At 34.9% G+C, this 25397-nt stretch overlaps 1 protein-coding gene and 1 long non-coding RNA gene across 2 annotated transcripts; one reads left to right on the forward strand and one right to left on the reverse strand.

The window, feature by feature from the left end:
* The first annotated feature begins 8165 nt into the window (after window positions 1-8165).
* On the forward strand, window positions 8166-10699 carry LOC110801911 (uncharacterized). The gene is made up of 2 exons (XM_022007317.2): window positions 8166-8288; window positions 9376-10699. Exon 2 carries the CDS (start codon window positions 9475-9477, stop codon window positions 10036-10038), a length of 564 nt encoding a protein of 187 aa, XP_021863009.1. The 5' UTR covers window positions 8166-8288; window positions 9376-9474; the 3' UTR covers window positions 10039-10699.
* A 5659-nt stretch (window positions 10700-16358) lies between these two features.
* Window positions 16359-18627, reverse strand: LOC110801918 (uncharacterized). Its single transcript, XR_002537040.2, has 3 exons — window positions 18463-18627; window positions 16884-17191; window positions 16359-16704 (listed from the first exon to the last, which is right to left on the reverse strand). It is a non-coding gene; the product is annotated as an uncharacterized lncRNA (long non-coding RNA).
* Between the last annotated feature and the right edge of the window lie 6770 nt (window positions 18628-25397).

The following is a 25397-nucleotide window of genomic DNA, read 5'->3' on the forward strand; positions in this document are numbered from 1 at the left end:
TTCACTTTGTATCTTCTTTTCTAATCTTGCATATGAACGTGTTTGTAATAATGAATTTGGTTCATTTTTAATTCGATTAACCAGTTCGATCTAATTTTCGGAATAAGAAATGCAACTAGTTTATGGCTAACATGATTTTATAAGCTTTATAGACAGATGAGAATAAATTTTCTATTAGAATTTCCCGATAAATTGAGCTCATTTTCGTATTTATGAATCTGGGTAAAGAATGAGAAATATTAATTACTTAAAATTTATTTTGATAAGCATAGAAGATGGCGCAAAACAACCAGAAGGACAATGAGGGAAGTGAAGGTTCGATGAGAGAGGTAGGTAGGGCAAGTTGGTCTAGAGAAACTTTACACATATTCTGTGATTTGTGTAATCAATTCGCCAAAAGGAGTAAGGGAAAAAGTGGTGCTACAGTCTCACAAAGGATGCTATGGAAGGTGATCGGAATAGAGTTCACTAAAAGAACGAGGTTGGCATATGACAAGAACAAAGTGAAAAACAAATGGGATTGGATGAGAAATCGATGGAGTCTTTGGTGAGCACTTAAAGGGTTGGGATCATGAAAAGGGAACAATAAGTGCTAGTGACGAATGGTGGAAGAACAAAATTGAGGTTAGCTATTTTATATCACATTTAATAACTCCCGTAGAAAATTCAACACAAAAGGTTGATTTCAAGCTATTTTTTTTCTTTCTTTATAGAAAAATTAAATATGCATTTTAAAGGTTTTCAATTCGAAGGTATTGAGCCTGAACTTGAATACAAGATGCAACAACTATTTGGAGTTTCAGTTGCTCAAGGGGGGCTTAAGTATACTCCTATTCAACGCTCAAATCAAGCCCCCCCTCCCCATGTAATACCTCGTATTTTTCTGAAATTATAAATGTATTTTATTATATTTATAAAGTATTTTTGGGATTTTTCAGAAATTAAATTACATTTAATGTTAATTTAAATTTATTTTTATTTAAATAAAATAATTAATATTATTATAAAACCCGGAATGTTTTAAATAAATTTATTATTTATTATCGGGAATTTATTGGGCCAATTTTCAGAAAGTTTGAATTGATTTCGACCCTATTCCGTTGGCAAACCCAACTAATATTAAAGCAATCAATTCCGTTATGCTTCTATGCACTGGAATTCCTATCGATATGGCCCGACTTTCGGTAGGATCCAACTTATTATTATTTGGTGTATGGTTGGCTCCCATCACCCTTTTCTTTCCTTTTGAGAATATTTTATTTTATCCGTTCGAAGCTACTTCTTAATTAAACTGTGAGTCAAGAGTCGTGTCAAGTGTCGAGTCTTGTCTCTATGTTTACTTGTTTATTAAATGGCTTTTACATGTGGATTATTTATTCGTTGAGTGAAGCATGTTAGGATAGAAAGTTATTCTAGCTTGTTCGTACTCAGCTTTTGCTGACTTCGTGCTTTATGATTTTCGGTCATGGCCTTCGCCTTAATGAACCTATGATGATCCATCATTGCATTTGAGTTGTTGGAAAGTAGATTTTAATAAAACAGGTTTGTAGAGATAACTCGCGGGAGAAGTTATCATGGGAATCGTGTTTGAGAGTTTATTTCTACTTCTGTACTCGTTAAACTCTACTTTTAATTTAGTCATGACTATAGTATGGTTTTAAATCTTAGTTAATGGATTTTCTAAACTATTTAATGTTTGGTTTTGGGCCTTGATGGTTCCAAGTTGTTTTATGACCATTAACTATTTATTATGTTTGAAAGTTAGTTAAATTTCGCTGCGTAATTCTGGTAAATAGCCTTAGCCGTTATCACGGTGGCGGTAATATCTTGGTAATTCCTTTGTTTTGAGTCGGAAAATGTTTTATAAAAAGCAAGGAATTATTAGTGTGTTACACCCCATCTGTTTATATCCCCCTTCCACCCCTTGGTGCTGGTAATCTTAGTCATGGTGGTAATGCTAGTAGTATGCCACCTGAGTATGATGATCAAAGGAGTGAAAATGGTGGCATCATTCATACCCAAACTAACATGGATTGGCATGATACTTTTCATGATTCTACCCTAAATCCTTCCCCATCTCCTTCTCCTCCTCCACAATCAACTGAAAACAGAGTTAGAGGAAGTAAAAAGAAGTTTTGAAAATGATATTGGCCACATTGCAAAGAGCTTGAAAAGTTGTGGGACAAAATCTGGTAGTGGGAAAGGAGGAGTTGCACTGTTGATGGAAAAGTTAGATACAATTGGTGAAAGTTGTTACTGAGAGGCACATCAAGGATATGGAATTGATGAGCCTTGAAGCACGTACACTCAATGACTCATCTAATACACTTGCTGAGTCGTTGGCAAAGTTGGTGTCCATGAATGACTTAATTCCTAGTAGCCCTGAATTTTTTTTTGCTTGCACCATGATTGAAGATCCCCAAAGGAGGATACTTCTCAATGGAATGCAGATGACAACACAAGGCTTCAATGGATAAAATACTTGTTTGAGAAGAGTGGGTGAACAATGAACTAACTTTAGTCTAGTATTAGTACTATCTAGGTTTATTATCGGATCCAATGTGTATGGGTAGTATCTAGATTACAACTCTCAGTTAGTATTCTCTTTTGGATGGAAACTTTAATTGGTTTTATTATTGGGATTTAAGGCATTACTATGCATGTTGTTTCAGGTTTTGCAATTTTGTTATGTATATGCAACCTGATAACATTGATATTTTGTTTAAACTATGAATTCAATATGAATGTATTCTAATGCTTGTGACATATATTTGTGTTTTGTGTTTCTTAAATATAATTTAATGGAATGATATTGTATTGGATATACTTGCAGGTATGGATTTGTGTGCTATACGCAATATAATACGAAAGAGGCATAAAAATAGCGCATTTTGGGACTCTGCGGCATGTGCACTAGGTCATACTTCTATTTACTATGTAAAGTACATTTACAAATTACCATGCATGACTTCATTTCAAACAAGAGAAAAATGGATGCATGAAATGTTAACTGGTCATGAAAAATGTTGTTTTAACATGTTTAGAATGACACTATGCACTTTTCGACAACTATGAATGGATTTAGAAAGTAAGTATGGGTTGTTACCTTCGGAAATAATTTCACTTTTGGAAAAAAGGGGGTTATTTGTCTACATTCTTAGTAAGGAACAATCAAACCAGGATGCTCAAGAGATATTTCAACACTCAGGTGAAACTGTAAGCAGAATTTTTAAAGAAGTTTTGGATACCATGGATGGTTTATCAAGATATATACTAAGGCCGAGAGATCCTGAGTACTAGGAAATCCCTTCACAAATTGTGGATGATACTCGATATATGCCTCATTTTAAGGTAATTATTTGTACAATTGTTGTTTATGATATCTTATTTAGATGTTATATTAATTTAATCATATTAGGATTGCATTGGAGCCACTGATGTCACTCATATAGATGTTATAATTTCCGAAGAGGATCAATTGCGATATAGAGGAAGGAAAGGAACACCTACCCTTAATGTTATGGTCGCATGTGACTTCGATTTGCTTTTTACTTACGTGCTAACTGGTTGGGAGGGGTTGGATCATGACTCTCGTATCTTTCTTGATATTATTGGCAATCCAAGTCTTAACTTCCCAAAACCTTCTCCTGGTAATTTGCATCATTCATTTCACTTACTCGCTTTGATATTTTTATTAATGCATTTTAATTATATACGGGTCTTTTCATGACCGGAAAATTTTACTTGGTAGATAAAGGGTATCCGGAAAGAGAAGGGTATTTGACTCCCTACCACAAGATAAGGTATCATCAATCCAAATTTCGCGAGGAAATTCCAAGAGGGCCTCGAGAAATTTTCAATCGTGCCCATTCTTCCTTAAGGAGTTGCATTGAGAGGTCATTTGGAATTTTGAAGGCACGGTGGAAAATATTAAGAACTATGCCAAAGTATTCGTTACAAGATCAAAATAGAATAGTTTGTGCTTGCTTTGCATTGCACAACTACATAAGATTAAGCAAAGTTCTTGACCCAGGATTCAAGATCATAGATAACAACCCCACTTTTATTCTTCCTGAAGTATGAAGTATCTATTGATGTCGAGTGTGGTTCTACACAGGAAGTTCAACGTGTGAGTACTAATGAAATGACAAAAGTGCGTGAGGAAATTACTACTAGTTTGATGAGAAGTAGACAACGACGAATCTTCTTAAACATGTGTTGCTTGTTCGAATAAATGTTTAGTAGTGTTTTTTATATATATTTTATGTTGTTGTAATAGGATTTTACATGGACTACTTTTCATTGTTATGCATTGATCAAAATGTTTAATTTTTACGAATTGTTATGCATTGTATGAGTTGTCATATTTACTTGACAATTTTTTAGGTGATCAAGAGAGTGGTGTTAAATAGTGTTTTACACCAAAGTAAGATTTGCTTGTAGTTATATTCATAAAGATAATTTAATAAAAGAAGATAAACTATTACTACGTGTGCCTTATTAGCCATGAAACTCTTGGTTTTATGTTAGTGAATTTTTGACAATTTTTAGTACGTTACTATTTCCAATTCCTTCAGTAATTTGTTAAACAAATCAGTGTTTTGAGCATAAAAAATTATTCATAAACATAAAATATTTATCCTTAAAAAATTATATTTGGAATTAGCAACTCATCATTTATAACTTAACTATTGAGAAATAAAACAAATGACACAAAAGAGAAACGTCCATAAATGTCATTTTACACAACCAAATAGCTAACAGCTTTTAGCAATCAGCTAAGTGTTACCAAGCATATTGATATAAACAGTTAGTCAAATTAGCAGTCAAATCTGCTAAACAAAAAGTTAATCAGCTAACTTCTAATGCAAACAGTAAACAACTAACCTCTAGTTACCAAACAGGGCCAAAGATCTAAATGAAAAAGTTCCTTATTAATGAATATACCCAGTAATAAATTTATCCAACATCTTTATTGGTCATTTTCACATCAAACATCTATTATAAATAAGTTATTTACCAAATACTTTATTACAATCCGCTAATAGAATCATCTAGTCAAACTAGCTTATAAAAACAGCTAGTCAAATTAATTAAGACAATCCGCTACAACTAACCGCTGATTACCAAACAGGGCCATAATAATGGTGCAAGTGGCTATTGGACAATGAAAAAATACATATAAAAACAAGTGGGGGTGTACAAGTTACAAAAAATAGAATTATCATGATTTAAGTGGGTTCATAGAAAAGTAAAAAATAGTAAACATTTGGAGAGTGAGTGTAAAAGTTATCAAAAATGGAATTGTGACTCATGAAAAAACACGACAAGAAGTAGTAATTGTGACTCCTAAAAAAATACGGAGGGAGTATATCTTTTTACTTTCACGTTTTCCTAATATCACAAGTCTTTTATTTTATTTAGTTGCATGGGTCCTAAACTACTCCCTCCGTCTCTTTTTGTTCTTTACGTTTTCCTTTTTGGGTGTCCCAAAATGTTCTTTACATTTCCTTTTATATTATCACATAAATGCTTTAATATTCTATCAAGATTTGTGTCCAATGATTTTTTAACCAATTACATTTATTGGATCATTTAATCTCTCACACTTTTCTATTGAGACATTAATTTTTCCTCATTTTCTCAATATCAGAATTCTGATAAAAGTGAAACATTACAAATAACCACAATTTAGCTTGTTTTAAAAAAAATTACAGTGCACACTAATTAGCTAGTCGTTAAACGCGTGAAAACTATCAAACGTAAAGAACAAAAAGAGACAAAGGGAGTAGTTATCAATCATATAATCACCCATTGCCAAAATTAAGTACTCCTTACCCTTTTAATAATTACAAAGTACTTCCTCCGATTCTTTTTTGTTGCAACATTTTACTTTTCACGGTTGTCAATGCATATCTCGAACAATTAATATATTTATTTACCGATAACTGAAAATTATAAAAAATTGATTTTCGCAAATATACATTAAGACGAATCTAACAAGATCCCACATGGATATGTTTTTCCTAAAGTATAGATCATCAAAAATAAACAAAGTAGATTATGTGAATAATGCAAAAAAACTAGGGCCGGGCTTAATATTTACCGCTCCATATTACTCAAAATCGCTTAATTTATTTACCTATATATCCTCCTATATGTACCTTCTTTCACCTTTAACCTTCCCACCACATTTATGACCACCACCACTTCCGTCCGCCACCTCCGGATGTCAATCCGGTCAACGCATATTGTTACATGTACAAGTCTACCGGTGGAACCTCGACAACATCACAAGAATTTTTTTTTTGTCCAGAAAAATTCACAGGCTTATGCATTTTAAGCTTATACCATGGTACAAACTTATAAACTTTAAGCTTGTACTATGGTACATAATTATGAATTTTGAGCTTCGACCATAGTATAGACTTACGAGTTTTAAGCTCGTACCATGGCAAGAGCTTAAAATTCATAACTCAGTACCTTGGTTAAAGCTCAAAATTCATAAGTTTCTAATTTTGTTTCCGGGTAAATAATTCAAATTCAACAACAAATTAAACCCTTAAATAACATAGACTTATGCATATTAAGCTCACACCATGGTGTAGATTTATTCATTTTAAGCTCCTGTATGGTACAAGCTTAAAATTCAAAAGTCTATAACATAGTAAAATTCATAATTCTAGTTTGTACCCTGCTACAAGCTTAAAATGCATAAGTCTGTGAATTTTTTCCGGACCAAAAAATAAATAAATCTGGTGGAGGTCTTTTCTCCGGACAAATGCATAGCAATTGGTGGTGGTTGGCTGGTGAAACGCCGGTGGAGGTATTTTCTCCAATAATGGGAGTTGAGGTGAAGTTGGGGAGAGAGAAATGGAAAGTTGGGATAAGAGTATTAGTGTGAAATAATGGGGAGATTTTGAGTACCCCTCTGTATTTATTTAAGGGATACACTTGCCTTTTCCGGCCGTATTTATTTAAGAGATACGCTTGCCATTTTTAGTAACTTATCAACCCCATCATCTAATTAAATAATCTATCTAATATATCATATGTCCCACCACCCTATTTAACAAATAACTTCATAACTACACACCACCCCCACCCTTTAAAATGACATGGTCCCCACTTGTTTTACTTATTAAAATATCTACAAAACCCCTCTTATTTTATTACTTTATTTCATTCAATTCTTTCTCTCAATACCAGTGTCCGACCAGGTATATATCTTAAATAAATACGGAGGGAGTATATTGGAGCAGCTTTTAGCGTATCACAAAAAGAAAAATTTGCAACTATTAAAAGAGAAGAAGTAATTAATTTAAGGGGATTTTTACTCGACGCCCTGGTCCGTTAATAACACCCTAATTTATTACGTTAAAGTACAATTCTACCCTTTAAATTCAAATTCACCCCCCCTCCTTCATGAGCCTTCTCCTTCTCTGCTCTCCCCCTCCCTTCCTCCTGCCGGCTATAAACATCTCCGCCGCCCTCAACGCCGCCCCATCTCCGCCGCCCCATCTCCGATCCTTACCTGGCGCACGAAATTTGCATACGTTCCATGGACCTGGCGCACGGAATTTGGGCCAGTTCCATGGACCCGGCGCACAGATTTTGCGCCAGGTTCATGGAACTGGCGCGAATTTCGTGCGCCAGGTACATGTGAACGGTGCAAATCTTGTGCGCCAGAAATGAATAAAATAAATAAAAAAACACCATTTTTACCTCCTCCATTGAAGCTTACGAGCTTTCCGGGAGCGATTTTCCGGGACAACTTCATCGACTATAAACACCGCCGCAACTCTCACACGAATTATGAAGATACTAACGTTTTCCAGAATTTCAGTTTTTCGGCGAATTATGAAGAAACAGGTATGAATATCAGTTTTCCGGCGAATTATAAAAGGGGTAAAAAAATTTCTCGCCGGAATTTCATTTTTCCGGCGATTTTCCGGCAGCCAGATTGGTGGGGAGGGGGGGGATGAGAGAGAAGTGAGGGAAAGGTGAGGTGAGAAGGGTAAAAAAAATGAAAGGGAGGGGTAAAAAAATATAAGGGTAGTTCTGTACTTTCGCTATGAATAGTAGGACGATTTTAGCGTGGGCGGGCGTCGAATAGCGATACACTTGATTTAAACCCAAAATCACCATCCTATTTTATAATTTTGGGAGTATTTTATTACTAGTATTTCACCAATTTCAGTATTTCGTGGGTACCCTTATTCATAAAAGACAAGTTCAAGATCCTCTCAGCCAAAAAAAAAAACTCAAGTTTCTCTGCAAATTATTGGGTAAGTCTCACATTTTGTTCTCAGCTTTTTCTAATTTTTTCAATAATCTGCTATTTTAATAAGTTTAGCTTTACCTTGGGAACTTTAGATCTAACTTTCTGATGATTCTTATTTTTTGTAGTTTCCGGGTTTATTTGAAGTTTTGAGGGTTTTACAATTTGTTTTTAGTTCAATTTTTGGCTGATTAATTTGTAATGAATTGTTAATTTCTGAGGTTTTAACCAAGTACTTGAGTATGTGAGAGAGAAATTAACTACTCCGTATTGTTAGAAATTAGCACCACCAGAAATTTTGGAGTATGTTGATGGGTCTTTCATATTTGTTTGATTTTGGCATTATTGTCTAAAAAGGTTTAAATTGTCATCATAACTTACATAATTTTGATTTATGACTATTAAAAGGCAAAACCCATGTTTCTGAAGTCTAATCATGACATATTTACTGAATTCTAGGAAATAATTGGTTGAAATGGAGTTTAATTGAAATTGGGGTTTCTCTCTTTCTTTTGACCTGTCTAGAAATTGCGAATGCTGCTTTGAACTTATTAGTATGCTGCCAAACTTTCAATGTTCATGAAAGCATACTGTTGAATGAATGTGAATTGTGCTCAGAATTCACAAATTGGTTATTTTGTAGCTTAGTAAATTTGAATAATCTTTATATCAGTTTGTTTTATGACATATACAAGTGTTGGTCGTCACCATACAATGTTGAGTCGATAATCTCGATATCTTTTGTGATGCAATACACGATTAGGCTTGATTGAGGCCTAATTTTGTTGTAGTTCCTCGAGATATATCTGTTTAGAATTCCTTCATCCATGATTCCATGTTGATCCATTAAAACAGATCAAGCCTCGTGTATGTCAACGTCTTAGGAGCATTGCTTCAGTTACGGAGTAGCATATTACGCAATTGTGAATTGATTTTGTTTCACATGAATTCATAGTGACAGCCATATGCAAGAATCCAACTTTGATGTGTATCTGAAATTTTGGGAGGTTTTACTTTGACATTGTGAGATGCTGACCTATACAACATATGTACAAAGTATAAGCACAACTGACATCTAGAGTATGAACTTGCAGGCTGTTGCAGGTGTTGATTGTCTGGTTCAACATCATTCAAAAACTAGCTTTAAAGGCTGGATCTGGAACACATTTATTTATACTTGAGGGTAGGGAAACATGGCACCGACATTAGAAGCAATTAGAGGTGGTGGAGGTTCTGTCAAGGTAGGTACCATTGGAACAGTCGGTTCTTTGATGACAAGGGAGATTGAATCTTCAAGCTGCACATCAACTCCGCGTACCCCGGTTTCTGTTGTTCGTGGCAATGGCCCTCTAAAGCCACGAAAATCAATGAGTGAAACAAGTAGCAGTATTACTACCACCGGTATTAAGCATGAAGTTCTCAGGACAACAAAAACTCAAAATCTTAGCACAACAACTACTCCTAGAAGACTGAAACAAAATACACCATTAGAAGACGTGGGAAATAATAACCAGGGAATAAGCAAAAGAAGCCTGGATTTACCAGGAAAAACACGGAGCCACAAACACAGCTATCATATCCCTATGCTTGGCTCTGAAAATATCCATTTGGAGAAAACTCCTATTCGTGATAAACCCATGAAGAAAGGATCTAATATTGTTGATATAGTGGACATACGCTGTGGGAGACCAGGGGGTTCCATAAGCAATAGGCTGAAGAAGCTCAATTTTTCAAAACTTTCTCAAAGCTTCATGTAGTTGGAACTTCTGGACTGTTTATCAGTCAGTCAGTCTTCAGGTTTTTATAGTTAAACCCAACAGCAGAGCTCAACCTTTTGCTATTTGAAACATCAACCATTGAACACATGTTTGATAAGAACTTGCTTCCTCCTCGTTTCTTCTTTTTTTGAGAAATAACCACTAATTTGGGGTTGGGCTCTCGACCAATATCTCTGCTGCTGCTGCATACTTGATCTGATTGACAGTAGTGTTTTATCTCTTGCATTATGAGAGAGCCAACAGTTCCTTTGGTGCCGATTTCAACAGGAGCTTCTGTAGCCATTTCTATTGGTATATGTAGTTCCTGTGATTATATTTTTGGGGTTGGGAGGTTTGAACTTTTTGGGTAGGTTGGGTTGTGTATGGTCTGGGGATTCTGTTATCCTGTCTTATACTCGGGGGATTTGTTCATGAACTTCTTGCTTCATGGTTGTTCTTTATCTAAAGGTTACTGTCATGGGACACTTAATAGCTGGAGCCTTAGAGCTAATTGACATGGTTGTTGTGGTCACCGTGATCTTGTGTTTGCAGGTATATATAAATATCATCTTGCATTTACTTCCCTTGCTTTTTATAGCTTGGGACCCTATTTAATTTTGTTATTATCTAGTACATTATCAGTTGGGAGCTGGGTGTGTAACACTGTGTGATTAACATCATAACAGTTGCTCTGTTTGTTGTTGTTGTAAAATGATAAATGTTAGAAAATACAGGTAAATGATTTTGGCACTCCATAGTCCCATTTGCTCTACTTAAAATTACGAGTGCCGAAATTGTTCATATGGGATTGCAAAAATCAATTCTCGAAAATTTACTCGGAGATTTGCATGCAAACAACTCCTTACTGATTTTATCTAGTCACTTAATTTTCAGTTCTATTGAAATTCATATCATTGGTCGATGTAAAAGATTACCAAGAAAATAGGAGCAATTTTTAATGAACAGATGGAGTATTTAGTTATACACTGTATGTATTGGTTGTTAGCTATTTACTTCCGAAATAATGTGATATTTCAGTAGGAACACTGACAAGTGGGGGGGGGGGGGGGGGGGGGGGGGGGTTGAATTGTTTAGAGGAAATTGGTCAGTTTCTTGCGGAATTTAAACGTTAAAGGAACAACGATCAATAAACAAGAAGAATGTGAAAATGAGGAAACCTCCTGACACTAATCAAGAAGGAAAACCTCAACCTCGTTTATATATTGCAATGCCTTGAATACAATACACTCAATAACCCGAGTTCCTCTTGAACACGAGTTCCTCACATCAATCCCCGTTGATTACTGTGCTACTCTTTTCACACTCTCTCACTGAGTTAACTCTAAGTCACTCATGGATCACTCAACCCTTATACTCACAACTCAAGGATCACTCAATCCTTACACCCCACAACTCAAGGATCACTCAATCCTAAAACTCCACAATTACAACTCGAATTATGAAACTTTATTAATTAATAAAGCTTATGTATAATAAAGGAACTTGAGGAACATGCTCTTTTGTTGAGTTATGTAAAAGCTCTTAAGCTCTTTTAGAAATAATATGCGTTGTCAGTTGTGATTTGAGTAATCAAAACACTTCTCCTTTTAAAGAGGAGCTTCCCTAGGTTAGTTTCCCATGTTCCCCTCAACAGCCACTAACAGTTACTGGGAGAAAAAACGTGCACGTAACTTGAGAGAAACAAGGAGACTACTTCAAACCACTTTTAACACGTTTAGTCAGAGAAAATAGTGGGAGCTATTTTAGGAACAAGTAAAACCTTTTTCTTGGAAAACAAGGAATTCTGAAACAAAATTCAACGTTTATTTTTATGAAAATTATTTTATTTATTTTCCAAAGATTTTTCTTTAATAAAACTTTATTTTATTTACAATTTATATTTTCTCAAAAACATATTAAAATGCACGTGTTCCTTTTGTTCCAAATTATGCATAAACATTATTCAAATACTTACATAAAATCTAAACATAAACTCATATGTTGTAGCTTTCATGTTGGCACCTCTGGAAGCTTCACTTGAACGCTTCTTGCATTGGTCCTTCTCCGGAACATCGAGGATCCTCATAATATATGAGGAACTCGCTTATAACTTGCTTAGGATCTTCGCCGAGGATCTCCGTTGAGGATCTCTGTTGAGGATCTTCGCTAAGGATCACCAGTTCCAACTTTTGCAAATTAATTGATTAATTCTTCGCAGTAGCTTCTTATATTGCTTGTTATTTGTTCCACACGCTTAGTTTGTCCAACTCAGACACTCCTTAACTTATCATTGTCCTTCAAAGGATCTCGGAGCCTTACAATAACATACTTAAACAATAATCGGGAAGTTTACGTTGTAATCATCAAAACTTAGGATCAACATAATGGGCTTTCGGCTTTCTAGTCCCTACTTGGTTGATAGATTAAGGGGAAATTAAAGAGTAAGTAGTAATTTTGACCATCAAATGGTCATCAAAAATTGTAATGTTGTAACTAAAAGGCATCTAAAAAGGAATTTTTGTTTAGGAAAATGTTACAACTAAAAGTGAACGGAGGATGTACGAAGTAGTGGCTTTATACTTTGGGAACAAATTTAGAACAAGATTGAGAATTTTAAAATTCTGGTATTTGGAAATAAGAACAAAAGTTGTCGGGTATCCAAAAAGCCTACTTCCTAAAATATATCTAATTTATTTATGTATTTAGTTTTTAACAGTTTTTATCAATGATTTATGTATGGAAATAAAATATTGGCTTACTAAATAAGACAATAATAAATACCACATAATAACTTGCTTAACATTATATTGAAATATTTCTGTCAAATCGGTATATCAATAATAGAAAATACATTTAATCAATATTTTGATCAAATTAGCATATTATGCATATACAATATGTAATACGTAAAGTTTCACATCAGATGATTAAATATGAATATGTTCAAGATTTATTAATTATGGATTATGTTTAAGAGAAGAAATATTTTATAAAAAATATGGTCAAACAATAATTTTAAAATATCCGTGCATGAACGGGACATAATCTAGTATATATATATAATATATATATATATATATATATATATATATATATATATATATATATATATATATATATATATATATATATATATATATATATATATATATATATATATATATATATATATATATAGGACCAGGTTCTGGTGAGAACCTCCCTTAAGATGAGAACCTCCTTATAATGAGAACCTCTTATCATCGTCCGATTAAACCTAGATTAACGGATGAGATCGAATCTTAACAAACTCACTCCCGATCACCTTTGGTTCCAAAATTCAAACACATGCGTTTCTCTCTCCTCTTTCCAAAAATATCACGACTTTCTCTCTCTACTCCCCTGAGAAATCGATTGTGATTCCTATCTCTTCAAATATCTTCAAAATTGTTGCGATTTTTTGTCAGATTTTTCGGAGCTGGATTTTATGCCAATTTCTAGAGATGATTTCGATTGGTTATTTGAGAGTTTTCAAGTTATTTGGTGAATTCACTCCAAATGTTATCAATCGTAGAGGTAAATGTTGCTAATAAATTCAATTAGATTTCTCGATTTTTAATTTCGCTAATTTTAATTGTTAATTTTCTTTGATCTTCGCATGTTGATTGAATCATTTTTCGGCATGAATTGCAAGTTCATCAATAATTTGTTGTGAAATTCCCTTAGACAGAGATAAGTGTTATTAATTCAGTTCAATTCGATTTCTAGGTTTTTAAATTGAATACTGAGAAGATCTCTTGTTCGAGAATCTTCCCTTTTTGGTTACCGGACTGATTGTCGTCCTCCATCATCATTGATTGAAACAACTCAGAATTGAAGCGAGTACAACAAAAATGAAAAAAAAAAATCCACAATAGGTAATGTAACCTAATTTTTGTTTACTTTTGAAGATATTTTGTTTACTTCTTAGTATATTAAGTGTAATTTTGAAGCAATGTTTTGTTTACTTTTGAATCTTGATAGTCAGTTTTGGTTCTGGAATTAGCTGATTTATAACTGTTCTAGAGAAAATTTGTGGGTAAAACTGGAATGAGCTGCTTTAGAAGCAGTTAAACTTGATTTTGAGGCTGTTATCCTGTGCTGGGGTACTGAGTGTAGATACTCAAAAGTAAATTAACAGTACTCAGAAGTAAATAAGAAAATATAACAGTAAACAACAGCAGATTGTTAGTTTCTTTTTTGTTTCTTTGAGAAATGAAATCAGTATTTTCCGTTGGTATGTTTAGTGTTGCAGAAAATTCTGAGGGTCTCCAAACCTGTTGCAAGCGCTCCAGTGCTCGCTCTATTTCAAATTGTCTCATGATACTATTGGTTCTTGAAGTAAATCATTGAGGCTCAAAAGTAAATCATTGAGGCTCAGAAGTAAATCATTGAGGCTCAGAAGTAAATAATTGAGGCTTAGAAGTAAATCGATTCGGTCAAAAAGTAAATTCATGCAAAACTGTTCCATAGGCTTGTTCTAGCTCTTGCTTGTGTAGTCATTTGAGAGTGATGCAGGAGTTTCTGTTGTTGTTTACAATATGTTGCTGCATTTTAGCAGTTGGTTTTGGTTGGGTCTGATTACAGGGGGTTCAGGTTCTAAGCTTGTAGTCTGTCTTAGGGTGTTGCGATTGGGTTGTTGTTGTTGTCGGTTGTTAGTCAATTAGGGGTTTCTTTTATTGATGTAGCTGGGCAGGGATCTCTGTGTTTTCGGCTTGTTATCAAGGCAGGACAGTAGGCAGTGCCAGATAATCATCTTCAGTCCCACCGAGTTTTTTCTTCTTGCTTCTTGGCAGAGTTAGGGTAGATAGTTTGTTATGAACGTCTGCATTGTGCCATCTGAACTTCATGTTAGGATTGTCAAGTATTTATCAGGTTGACTTTAGGCTATTGGTTTCTATTTCAGTCAAGATGCTTGCGGGATGTTGACCTTAGTTGACTAGGGGATGGTGCACAGCTTGTTGTTGGTCTGCAATGCTTCTATTAGGCCATTTTTTTTCTTTTTCCTGCTGGTCTTTTGTGTCTGTTTTATGCTTGGACTGTAGAGCTGAATGTTGAGGTTGTTTTCACTGAGTGTTCATTGTTGTTTTGTTGTCCAATTGGATTTGTTTTCGGAAAAACTTGTTAACGCCTATTAGCTCAAATGGTAGAGCAATGTGCTAATGCACATAAGTGTAGGTTCAAATCCTACATAGGCTAGAATAAATAAAAGGATTTTTATATTATACTTGCAAAATAGGGAGGAAAAGATAATAGTAAATAAAAAATTTCTAAAAGTAAATGAAAACAAATCAAAAGTAAATATATATTTGAATTATATTAGTATATTTACTAGCTTGAAGACTGCACTTTAGGCTTTGATGTTTTTGGCTTTTTTGGTTAGCTTAAATCCAATTTATAATGTTAGATGTTGGACCAGTTTGGTGTGCTGGTCTGGTATAAGGCTGCAAATAGTCTAGATGTTCATGGCTGGTTGTTTGAGCCTGCATTCGGTCTTTTGGAGGTCTGACTCGTTGAGGCTGTAAGTGATGCTCGTTTACTATGTGAGGGGGCGGGTTAGCAGTTGGTTTCTGCTAGTGATGTAATGCACCCTGCTTCTTCTGTTTGCTGGCTATTGGTTTTAGTATGCCAGTTAGCAATCAAAAAATAAGGGTAAAGTATTCTTTTCTCTTATTTTAAAAGTAGATCAAAACTTTGTAAAAGTAAATTAATTAGGCTCAAAAGTAAATTCATTTTTAGAGCTTGATATGAATTCTTATAAGCCTTTGCCATAAATAAGGTGCCTCAATAACATACCTTTACATACCTCATATGTGCTGCTGTCTACCGAAAAAAAATAAAAAATAGAATTAATCGAATAAGAAAGAATTATACGAGATCAAACGGTCAAAGTAAAGATCTTTAAACTAAAAGTAAATAAATTTATACAAAAAGTAAATAAATAAATACAAAAAGTAAAGATGAAGCTACGTGGGATTTGAACCCGTATCTTTTGTACATTTGCACAAAGCTCTACCTATTGAGTTAGTAGGCTAGTGTTATTTAAGTTAGAGTAAAAGTAAGAAAAATACAATATAGTTTACCTTTTGTTCAATTTAAAGTAGATAAGAAACCTGTAATAGTAAATAGAATCAATTCAAAAGTAAAGATCATCATATAGGCATTAACACAGAGATAGACCCTTTGTCATTTCACTGAACAACACTTATGCCAGCTCCAAAAGAACCCAACATCCCATTAACTAGCTTCGAGGAGAATGAAATATTCTGAAGTAATTCGGAAAATCTAAGAAATAAACAATATAAACTCAAAAGTAAACAATATATATAGACTCAAAAGTAAATAAAGGAAACTCAAAAGTAAACAAACCCACGTGGGATTCGAACCCACATCTTTTGTGCTTTTGCATAATGCTCTACCAATTGAGCTAGTAGGCTAGTGTTTTAAATAGAATGAATAAAAGTAAAACAAAAACTCCATAACTGGAGGAGACGGCAAGAAAAGTTCAGTGAAGCCTATTATCCAACCTGAAGAATATATAACCAGAATGATCCTTGTCATTCTTCTGTGTGTCCTTAGTGTCAGAAGGCTCAAAGATATGGAAATGCTCACTACTCGCCTGCTTTTACCAAAGATGCTCACTCTAGCCTGTAACATGAAATAAATACGAGATCAACATACAAACAAGAGGATTTGACTCAATGTCAAATTTCGATGCTTTAATAATAATGACTTTATTCTAATAGGTGAACAAAACAACAACAGAACATAATGAAAAAAGTGATAAATCTTGTAAAACAAACATAGGTTTAAGAAATTTGACTCACATCCCCCTCCGTGATCCTTGACGGTGAAAGCTTCTGTTTTTTCTTTATGAATACGAACACCTTCACCATAACCTGAGACAACCTTCAGACCTAATCTGAACTGTCTACTTCTTATCCAGCTTGAATTATCAGTGAATTTCAATTCTCCAAGAGTTCCTACACCTTTCGTTGTCACTTGCACATGTCCAGTTAAAAGGAAGACTCTTTGTACATGTATGGACAATTTTGCAACTAGTTTTTCTCAAACATGAGGCACAATAAACTGACTCTGGTTCTGGGTATAGCTTGATAACATCTAATTTTTGTCCCTGGAACAAGCAAATCATAATAATAGTTAGACAGAAAGATCACTACAATCTCAACAACTTCAAGACCTTGATATGCACAATTTTATATTCAAGGTGTTTGGAAAAAGTAAATTAGAGGAAAAGAGCAGATTAGAATCATTAGATTCTAAATAATAGATTTGACTAGTTATATTTGGTGGTGTTTAAAAATAGTACAGAAACTCAATTAGTACACTCAGTTAGATTTTCACCCAAAATGATATTTGGCATGAGTTACTGCCTTCGTAAGTGGGAAATACTATTGTTTCAAGTCATCTCAGTCTCATAATTGTTGAGCAATCCAAGAAGACTGTCCTCCAATTTTCTCGAGATACTCTATCGACTCCTAGAAAGGTGTCACAAAAGTGGGTTAATTTCGGGCTCATATCAGATATGGTTCAAATGGCCATTTAGGCATTCATGTTAGTTGTTAACTTCGTTGATTCCAACAGTTAACTAATATTCGAGTACCACCAACCAAACCTGCCTATATATTCATAAAAATGGCCTTCGGTAAAGTATGATAAAATGACCTGATTTATTCACTTCTCCAGTCTACATTGTCACTGATATATGCACACTCTTAATCCTGATTCCTGACAGATGACTGATAGGTCTATACTACAATAACTAAAGACAACAATGTAAATAAAACTCGCAGAGCTAGGAGCATCCATCTGTTATCACTATAAATTTGAAAAAGATTTCACTAAATGTTCAACACCATCTGAATACCAGCAGCTGCCTCTCAAATAACATGAAATGCACACAATCTGCAGAACTTGCCTGAACCATACTGCAGACAGAACATGTACAAGACCCCAGGAAACCAACTCAAAGTAAAACATACAATTCTTTATGGTTTTAAACATACAATAAATCCTCCCTTTTTTTAATATCAGATCTTCATTGGCTCTAAAGTGGTGCTAAGATGACTCAATTCTTTCTCTCACAAATATACATGAGATTTGAATAATTCAAAACTTAATCAATAGAAAACACTAATAAAACGGAATTAAACAAACAGACACTAATTCAAACCCTAATTTTTAAAATCGGTCAAAAATATCAATAAAACAAGATAAGAACATGAATAAGGGAACAAAATATTATTCGAAAACCTAATTGAATACAAATCAAATACATGAACATAAAAATTGAAGAAGAACGACAAAATAACCAGCATACTAAATGAATGAGAGAGAAATTAAAATAGCAAAAATTGAAACAAAATCCAAAAATCAAATACGTACCTGGAAAAATAATTGGAAGAGAGTCGCAAAAAAATGTAAAGATATTTGCAAGAACAACGAGAAACAACGAAGTTGAAGAAGATGAAGCGCAATAGTAGAGAGGATTTGCAGGAGGAGAGAGAAAATTGAATGAAAAGAGAGAAAGAATTATGAGAATCGCTATTGTTGGGAAGGAGGTCATTCAGCGCCGAGTATTTACCAAAATACCCTTAATGATTGATTTGAGCGGGTGAAATATGAGCGGTTAGATTGATTTGATCGACGACTGAGATTAGTTCTCAGTTCTCATCTTAAGGGGTGGTTCTCACCCGATCCTGATTCTTGGGGAGGGTCAACCTAACTCATCGTTTCAGGTGATAAGGGAAAGGGAGGGGTCAAAACACGAAAACCGGCATAGAAATGCAAGAGCTTCCTTTTGCCGCAAAGAAATCCACCGCTTGATTAGCCTCCCGAAAATATTGGTTGATCGAAACAAAACCAGATAAGTCACTCTTAACATCTTCAATTAAGCCTTTGTTTTTCACGGGACCCGCCATACTTGCTTCACTGAGTTGATCACCAATAAATTTCCTCCCTCTATAATGCCATTTTTACACCCATCACGATAACACTCTTGATTCCTTATTTAAATGTCGAAGCTTCTTCAGAAAGAATAGAGGCCTCTGGGTGAATAGCCTTTTCTCCCGCCTCTCGCTAGTAGCAGAGCGTCTTTATCATCTCGGATGAAAAAACTCAAGCTTGAGGAGAAAGTGCATTTCTTAGCACCATCACAATTAAGTTTATCAAAACCAAGCGATGGGGGAGATCACACCACTTTAGTTGGAGGCACACTCACATTGTAAGCCTTAACATTAGACTTTTTCTCTTGACTATCCAAGTTGCGCCATGTTTACGTGTGGTTAACAAGAAGATTAATATTTTCAAGGACTGATAACCTTTCACCCCTAAAGAACACCGCATTTTGAGCATACCAAGTGTACACCAAGCTGAGTGATTCTTGAAGTAGCTTCCGAACCTAAGAAATTCTTAAAATATGAATCAAGATGTCTATAATAGAAGTATTAAGATCAAAAGTAGGGCAAGTCCCACCCTGAGACATGTATAACTGTAGTAAGAGATCAACTCCAAACGGACAAGAAAACAAGAGATGCTCAGTGCTTTTTGTATGGTAAGAGAAAAACTGACATTGAAGGGGAACAATCACATGACTTCTATCTAAATAACCTTTCTTTTGAGGGTAAATCACCGTTGCACAATTTTCAAAGGGAATTTCAATGTTGGGAGCAACATTTAACTTCCAAATCCATTTATACGAGACTTTGTTATAAGGAGAAACGAAAAAACCTTATACTAGGCAGACAACATATTTAGTAAAGAAATTCCATGTGGATGCGACCCCAAAAACATGGTGTTTTCAATCTCATTTCTAGGAATAAGAATTGCTTTAATTTTAGCTAAAATTAGGGGGGTGCACTTGAGCTGGATTTATATCATTCCATTGTTTTTCTATGGTATGAAACTTTTTTTTGATGAAAGGGGTGGGGCAGTTAATAATCTACAAAAGGGGGGAATGGGATAACCCAATTGTCTTTTCAAAACTCATTTTTTTTTCATTTCCTACTTGCCACCTTAAGCCTTTGCTAAAAATTATTCTTACATTCACAAGTTTGCGCCATTGCCAAGAGTTGTTAGAAGAGGGAACATAGTCTAAGAGTGAAGAATTTTTCAAGTACTTTCTTTTAATGAGTTTGACCGAAAGGTTAGAAGGATAATAATTACTTCAATTGATAATGCAAAAAAGTATTGTGAAAAATATACACCGTAATTTCAATATTTTTTAAGAATATGTAAAAAGGTATTACTCCGTACACATATTGTAAGAAGCTTGGTGAGTTAAAAATTGTCTTTGACGCCTTCCAACAACAGGAAACCGAGTGCTTCTAACATGAGTAACACTTTGAAAATTTCTACTCTTTCACCAAGTCAAACACCCAACTTGTAATAGCCCTGATTTTTAATCCGCTTTAATATGATACTAAAGGTAATTATCGTCTTAAACATGATATTAGAATTTCTCTTAAACCTAATTTGAGATTAAGATCTTAAATTTTTATTAAATTCGTGAATGAATTTGAAATTTTTATGATTATATTTAAGTTAGTATTCAAATTTTCCTGAGTATTACCTCGAGACAATTTTTGAAATAAAATTCGTTTGAAGATTTGAAATTTGTTACTCTAAAGTAAATTGTTTAAACCCAAAGATCAATTGAAATTAAAGTTTCTATCTTAGAATAAATATTATTTAATATTATTATTTTTTATATTTTTTTTTTGCTAAATTATTTTCCCTAAACCAATGAATTCTAAGTTAGTTTGGTAAGAATTTTATTTAAATAATTAAGATTATTTATATTAAAGCTTATTTATTAATAAAAATAATCTAATTTTATTTATATTTATGATTATTGCTAATCAAATTATGCCCATTGACTTCTCTTCTTTTTCTACGTGTCAGCTAAAAGTGGATGCCAATACCCTCTTTCTCTTGCCAAGTTGTGAATGGCCTCTTTTTTAATCAGGAACCTTCTTATCCTCTCAATCTCTCTCACTCCCCTTCTCTCTCCTCACCGACTCTCTCTCTCTCTACTTTTAGCGTTCCTCTCTCCCTCATTTCTCTCTGCTCCACTACACCACCAACACCTCTAGCGTACCCCCCCACCTTCGGCTCTGCTTCCTCTCGTCGACATTGCTATTATCGCTATCATTGTTGGTGTTCTTGTTGTGGATGATTGTTGTTGGAGTTACCATTTCTGCCTTCCTCCTCTCGCCATTGCTTCATGCTAGCCCCGTCGGTTATGGCTGTTGACTTTCAATCAACAATACTCCTACATCAATTGGTAAATTATATTAACTCTTTTGTCAATTGATTTAATTAATTTGGTTGAAATATTTCAACCCCTAACTAACTGAATTCCCCTCTTCTCTTGTGGGTGTGCCACCCCTTTTGGGTTGCCGGTGCGACAATATTCCGTCGTCGCTGCCGCTCCCCTGTGATAGGCTAAAGCGGTACCACCTACTCAAAAATAAACTTAAATTCACTAATTAAACAGCAAGGGAAGTCATGATCGAATACATAAGGAAACAATGTTTTTCCTACTATTAATTAACAAGTCTCGACTATGAGTAACATGTAAAAAGGGTTGATTTTGAGTATTATAACTACGACGATAATTAAACAAGATAATAACAATATTAAGGGAATCTAGGGCAACATTTCACCATAAATGCAGACTAGGGGTGGATAATGGGAAATAATAAACAATTAACAATCATAACTAGGAAAAACATGCATCTCTCGAATCTTATGAATTCCTTAGGAAATACAACTAGCAGACTCTCGTATTTTACTAGAAATAATTACTATCTAATATCCACATATCATAAACATCAGATTTATACCTCTCGGCTCATAATCTAAGGTTAATCAAACTCAATCAAAATAGTCCGGCCGAACAGGATTGACCAACAATTAAAGAAAACTATAGAAATCACGATTATCAATCAATAATAATCGCAATTCGATCCCAACTATATATTCATGGATCCCCTAAACCCTAGAAAATAGACTACTCAGACATATTGAGATTAAACCAAACAAGCATATTTAATGAAAACATAATTGAAATTAAATAAAAAAGGAAACGAACAAATACCGAATTGAAGAACGAACAATGGAATTGAAAATTCGAACCTTGAATTGAACGATAAAAGTAATTAACAAAAGCTTATAAAGAAAATAAAACTAAGTAATAAACTAAGCTACTGAAAATAAGATGTTTACAAATAATTTAGGCTTTAGTATTTATAGTCTTGCCCAAAAATCTAAATAAAAGGGTCATTAAACGGAAAAAACGCGCCTAGGGTGTCGTCTGTTAGGTTATGATACATATGATATTACATAAATCATGCGGAAACAACCATTAACCCAGGAATACATATTATTTACACATAATCATATAGCATAATTTAGAAGCATACTCTTTGTTGCGTGCCCTCCCTAGCTGCGCCCGAACCGAACAAGAACAAGTCTTTAGGACTCCAAGTGTCGTCCCTCCGTAGATAGTCCACAGCACGTCCGGATCCGCCTTAAGATTGACCAACTAGAATCGCCCTTAAGGTACTAGAATTTTCGGCACTTTTGAGCAAGATGTGTGATTGAATTTTTCTCTCAAAAACTCACTTTGAATACTTTGAAACTCGTTATAAATTGTGAACCCAGGCCACATATTTATAGGGGTATGGAAAGGGAATTGGAATCCTATTCAGATACAAATTAATTAAACCTAGAATCCTACAAGAACTCTAATTAATTAATTTATCAAATAGAATTAGGAATTTAATCATTAACCGAACTCTGCATGCTTTAGGAATCGTGCATGAACACAAACACTTACGCACACACACACGGCAGCCACGATGGGCCGCCCATGCGCGTGCGTGCGAGCAGCAGCCCACGCAGCGAGGCCTATGCGAGCTACAAGCCCACGTAGCTCCTGCGCGCGCTGCGCGCGCTGTGCGCGCTGCCACGGCCTGCTGGGCCTGGCCTTGCGCTGGGCCTGGCGTGGCCTTGGCTGTTCGTGTGGCGCGCTTGGCTTGCTGGGCGATGGCCTGGCTTCGTGCTGGGCCCTCGTCCGGCAGGCCTCGTCCGATGCTTATTCGTACGATACGCTTCCGATTAAATTTCCGATTCCGGAATTCATTTCCGATACGAACAATATTTAATATTTCCGATTCCGGAATTAATTTCCGTTTCGAACAAATATTTAATATTTCCGTTTCCGGAATTATTTTCCGATTCCGATAATATTTCCGATTCTGACAATATTTCCGTTTCCGGCAATATTTCCGATTCTGGCAATATTTCCATTTCCGATAATATTTTCCGATACGTACCATGTTTCTGTTTCCGGCAACATCTACGACTTGGATAATATTTATATTTCCGATACGATCCATATTTCCGTTTCCGGTAATATCATCGTTTCCGGAGTATTTATTTCTTGCTTGTGACGATCTCAGCTCCCACTGAAACCAAGATCTGTCGATTCCGAATATTCATAGATGGAGTATTTAATGCCATTAAATACTTGATCCGTTTACGTACTATTTGTGTGACTCTACGGGTTCAGTCAAGAGTAAGCTGTGGATTAATATCATTAATTCCACTTGAACTGAAGCGGCCTCTAGCTAGGCATTCAGCTCACTTGATCTCACTGAATTATTAACTTGTTAATTAATACTGAACCGCATTTATTAGACTTATCATAGAATGCATACTTGGACCAAGGGCATTATTTCCTTCAGTCTCCCACTTGTCCTTAGGGACAAGTGTGCATTTCCTAATTCCTTTGTCGCTCGATGCTTGCTCTTGAACATAAGGTAAGAGTTGTCATCCTTATTATGTCCAGAGGTGTTCCTCGGTTTCAGAGTTCAACTGATCAAAATAAACAGATAATCATAGCCTATGATTCATCCGAGCACGGCCATGCATTTCACAGTTTCTAGCTCTCCGAGTGGCCTTGTACAACTTTTAAGCATCTCATCCCGAATTATGGGAGGACAATCCTAATCTTGCGATCTTGAGATTAGACTTCGTTTGATAGGTGATTACCTGAGCGTTGCCTTTATAGCCTCCTTTTACGGTGCGACGGTTGGTCAACGTCAAAGCAACCAGTTCTCAAACAAGTAATCTCAAATCACTCAGGTATTGAGGATTTAGTGTCTAATAATTTAATGGAATTTACTTATGACAGATTTTCATCTTTTACAGTAAAGTTTCATAGGTCTTGTCCGATACTAGTCTTCCCAAAGTAAGTATCTATGCAAATGATTATGACATTGCCATGTCCACATAGTTCAAGAAACAGAACTACTAGTCATCTTGCATTCTAATCGTCTAACGTTTTCTATGCGTCCAATTTTATAGAAAACTCCGACTAGGGACCATTTTCAACCTTTGACATTCAAGTTCACTTGATAGACATTTCTTAGTCACAGGACTGGTCCTGACAGTCTATCTTGAATATATCGTCAAATTTGAAGGGACTCATCATTTAATACTAAACCAAGATTAAATGGAATATGAAAATACATTTCATATATGATAAATGTTTAACCCCATTGTTTTACCACCATGGGCCTCAAACCCATCTTCTAAAACAGTTCATGGAATTCAAAGCTATGCTTGATTTCCAGTGCTACAACGTGAGTGTTGCTTCTCACTTGTTGCATAGGTTTAGTTATCATGCTTTGCCAATCTTAATATCCTTTTCATCGAATGTTCTTCGAGATATGATGATAAGATCTTTTCGAGTTTGTTTATTATGTGATCTAGTCTTTCTTACTTCGATGGTGGTTTTACTCATTTTGCAATGAAGAACCATCAAGTTTAGCAGACGTTTTTCTTGCTTCAAGAGTGGTTCTACGCATTTTTCAATGAAGAACCATCAAGCCAGCAGATAGGTGATCTACCCAAGTTCAGTGAAGAACTTTAAACAACCCTGTTTTATTGCTTCTTAGGCAATAATTACTTTTACTTCAACTGTATAGGTTGCTAGTGATGCTTTGTTTGGATCTAATTATCCAAGCAGTTCACAGATATGTGGAAGACTCTCCAACTATATCTTAGAACATAGAAATTATTATTTTAATTTCCCACGCAACAACTCATGGTCTTCAATCCATGTTGCCATTTCAAAACACGATGATGTTTAGCTCGTCCTTGTCAATGGTTAACTCCAAAGGGTCTTGCTTGATCCTTTGCCAGTGTTTATGCGTGTAGCATCAATATTTAGCATATCTTTATTTCCTTGAATCAAGAATTATTCCTATGTACCTTTTCAAGTACCATAAGTGTTCTTGATCTCAATCTAG

Source organism: Spinacia oleracea, chromosome 4 (genome assembly GCF_020520425.1).
Source record: "Spinacia oleracea cultivar Varoflay chromosome 4, BTI_SOV_V1, whole genome shotgun sequence".
Classification (NCBI taxonomy): Eukaryota; Viridiplantae; Streptophyta; class Magnoliopsida; order Caryophyllales; family Amaranthaceae; genus Spinacia; species Spinacia oleracea.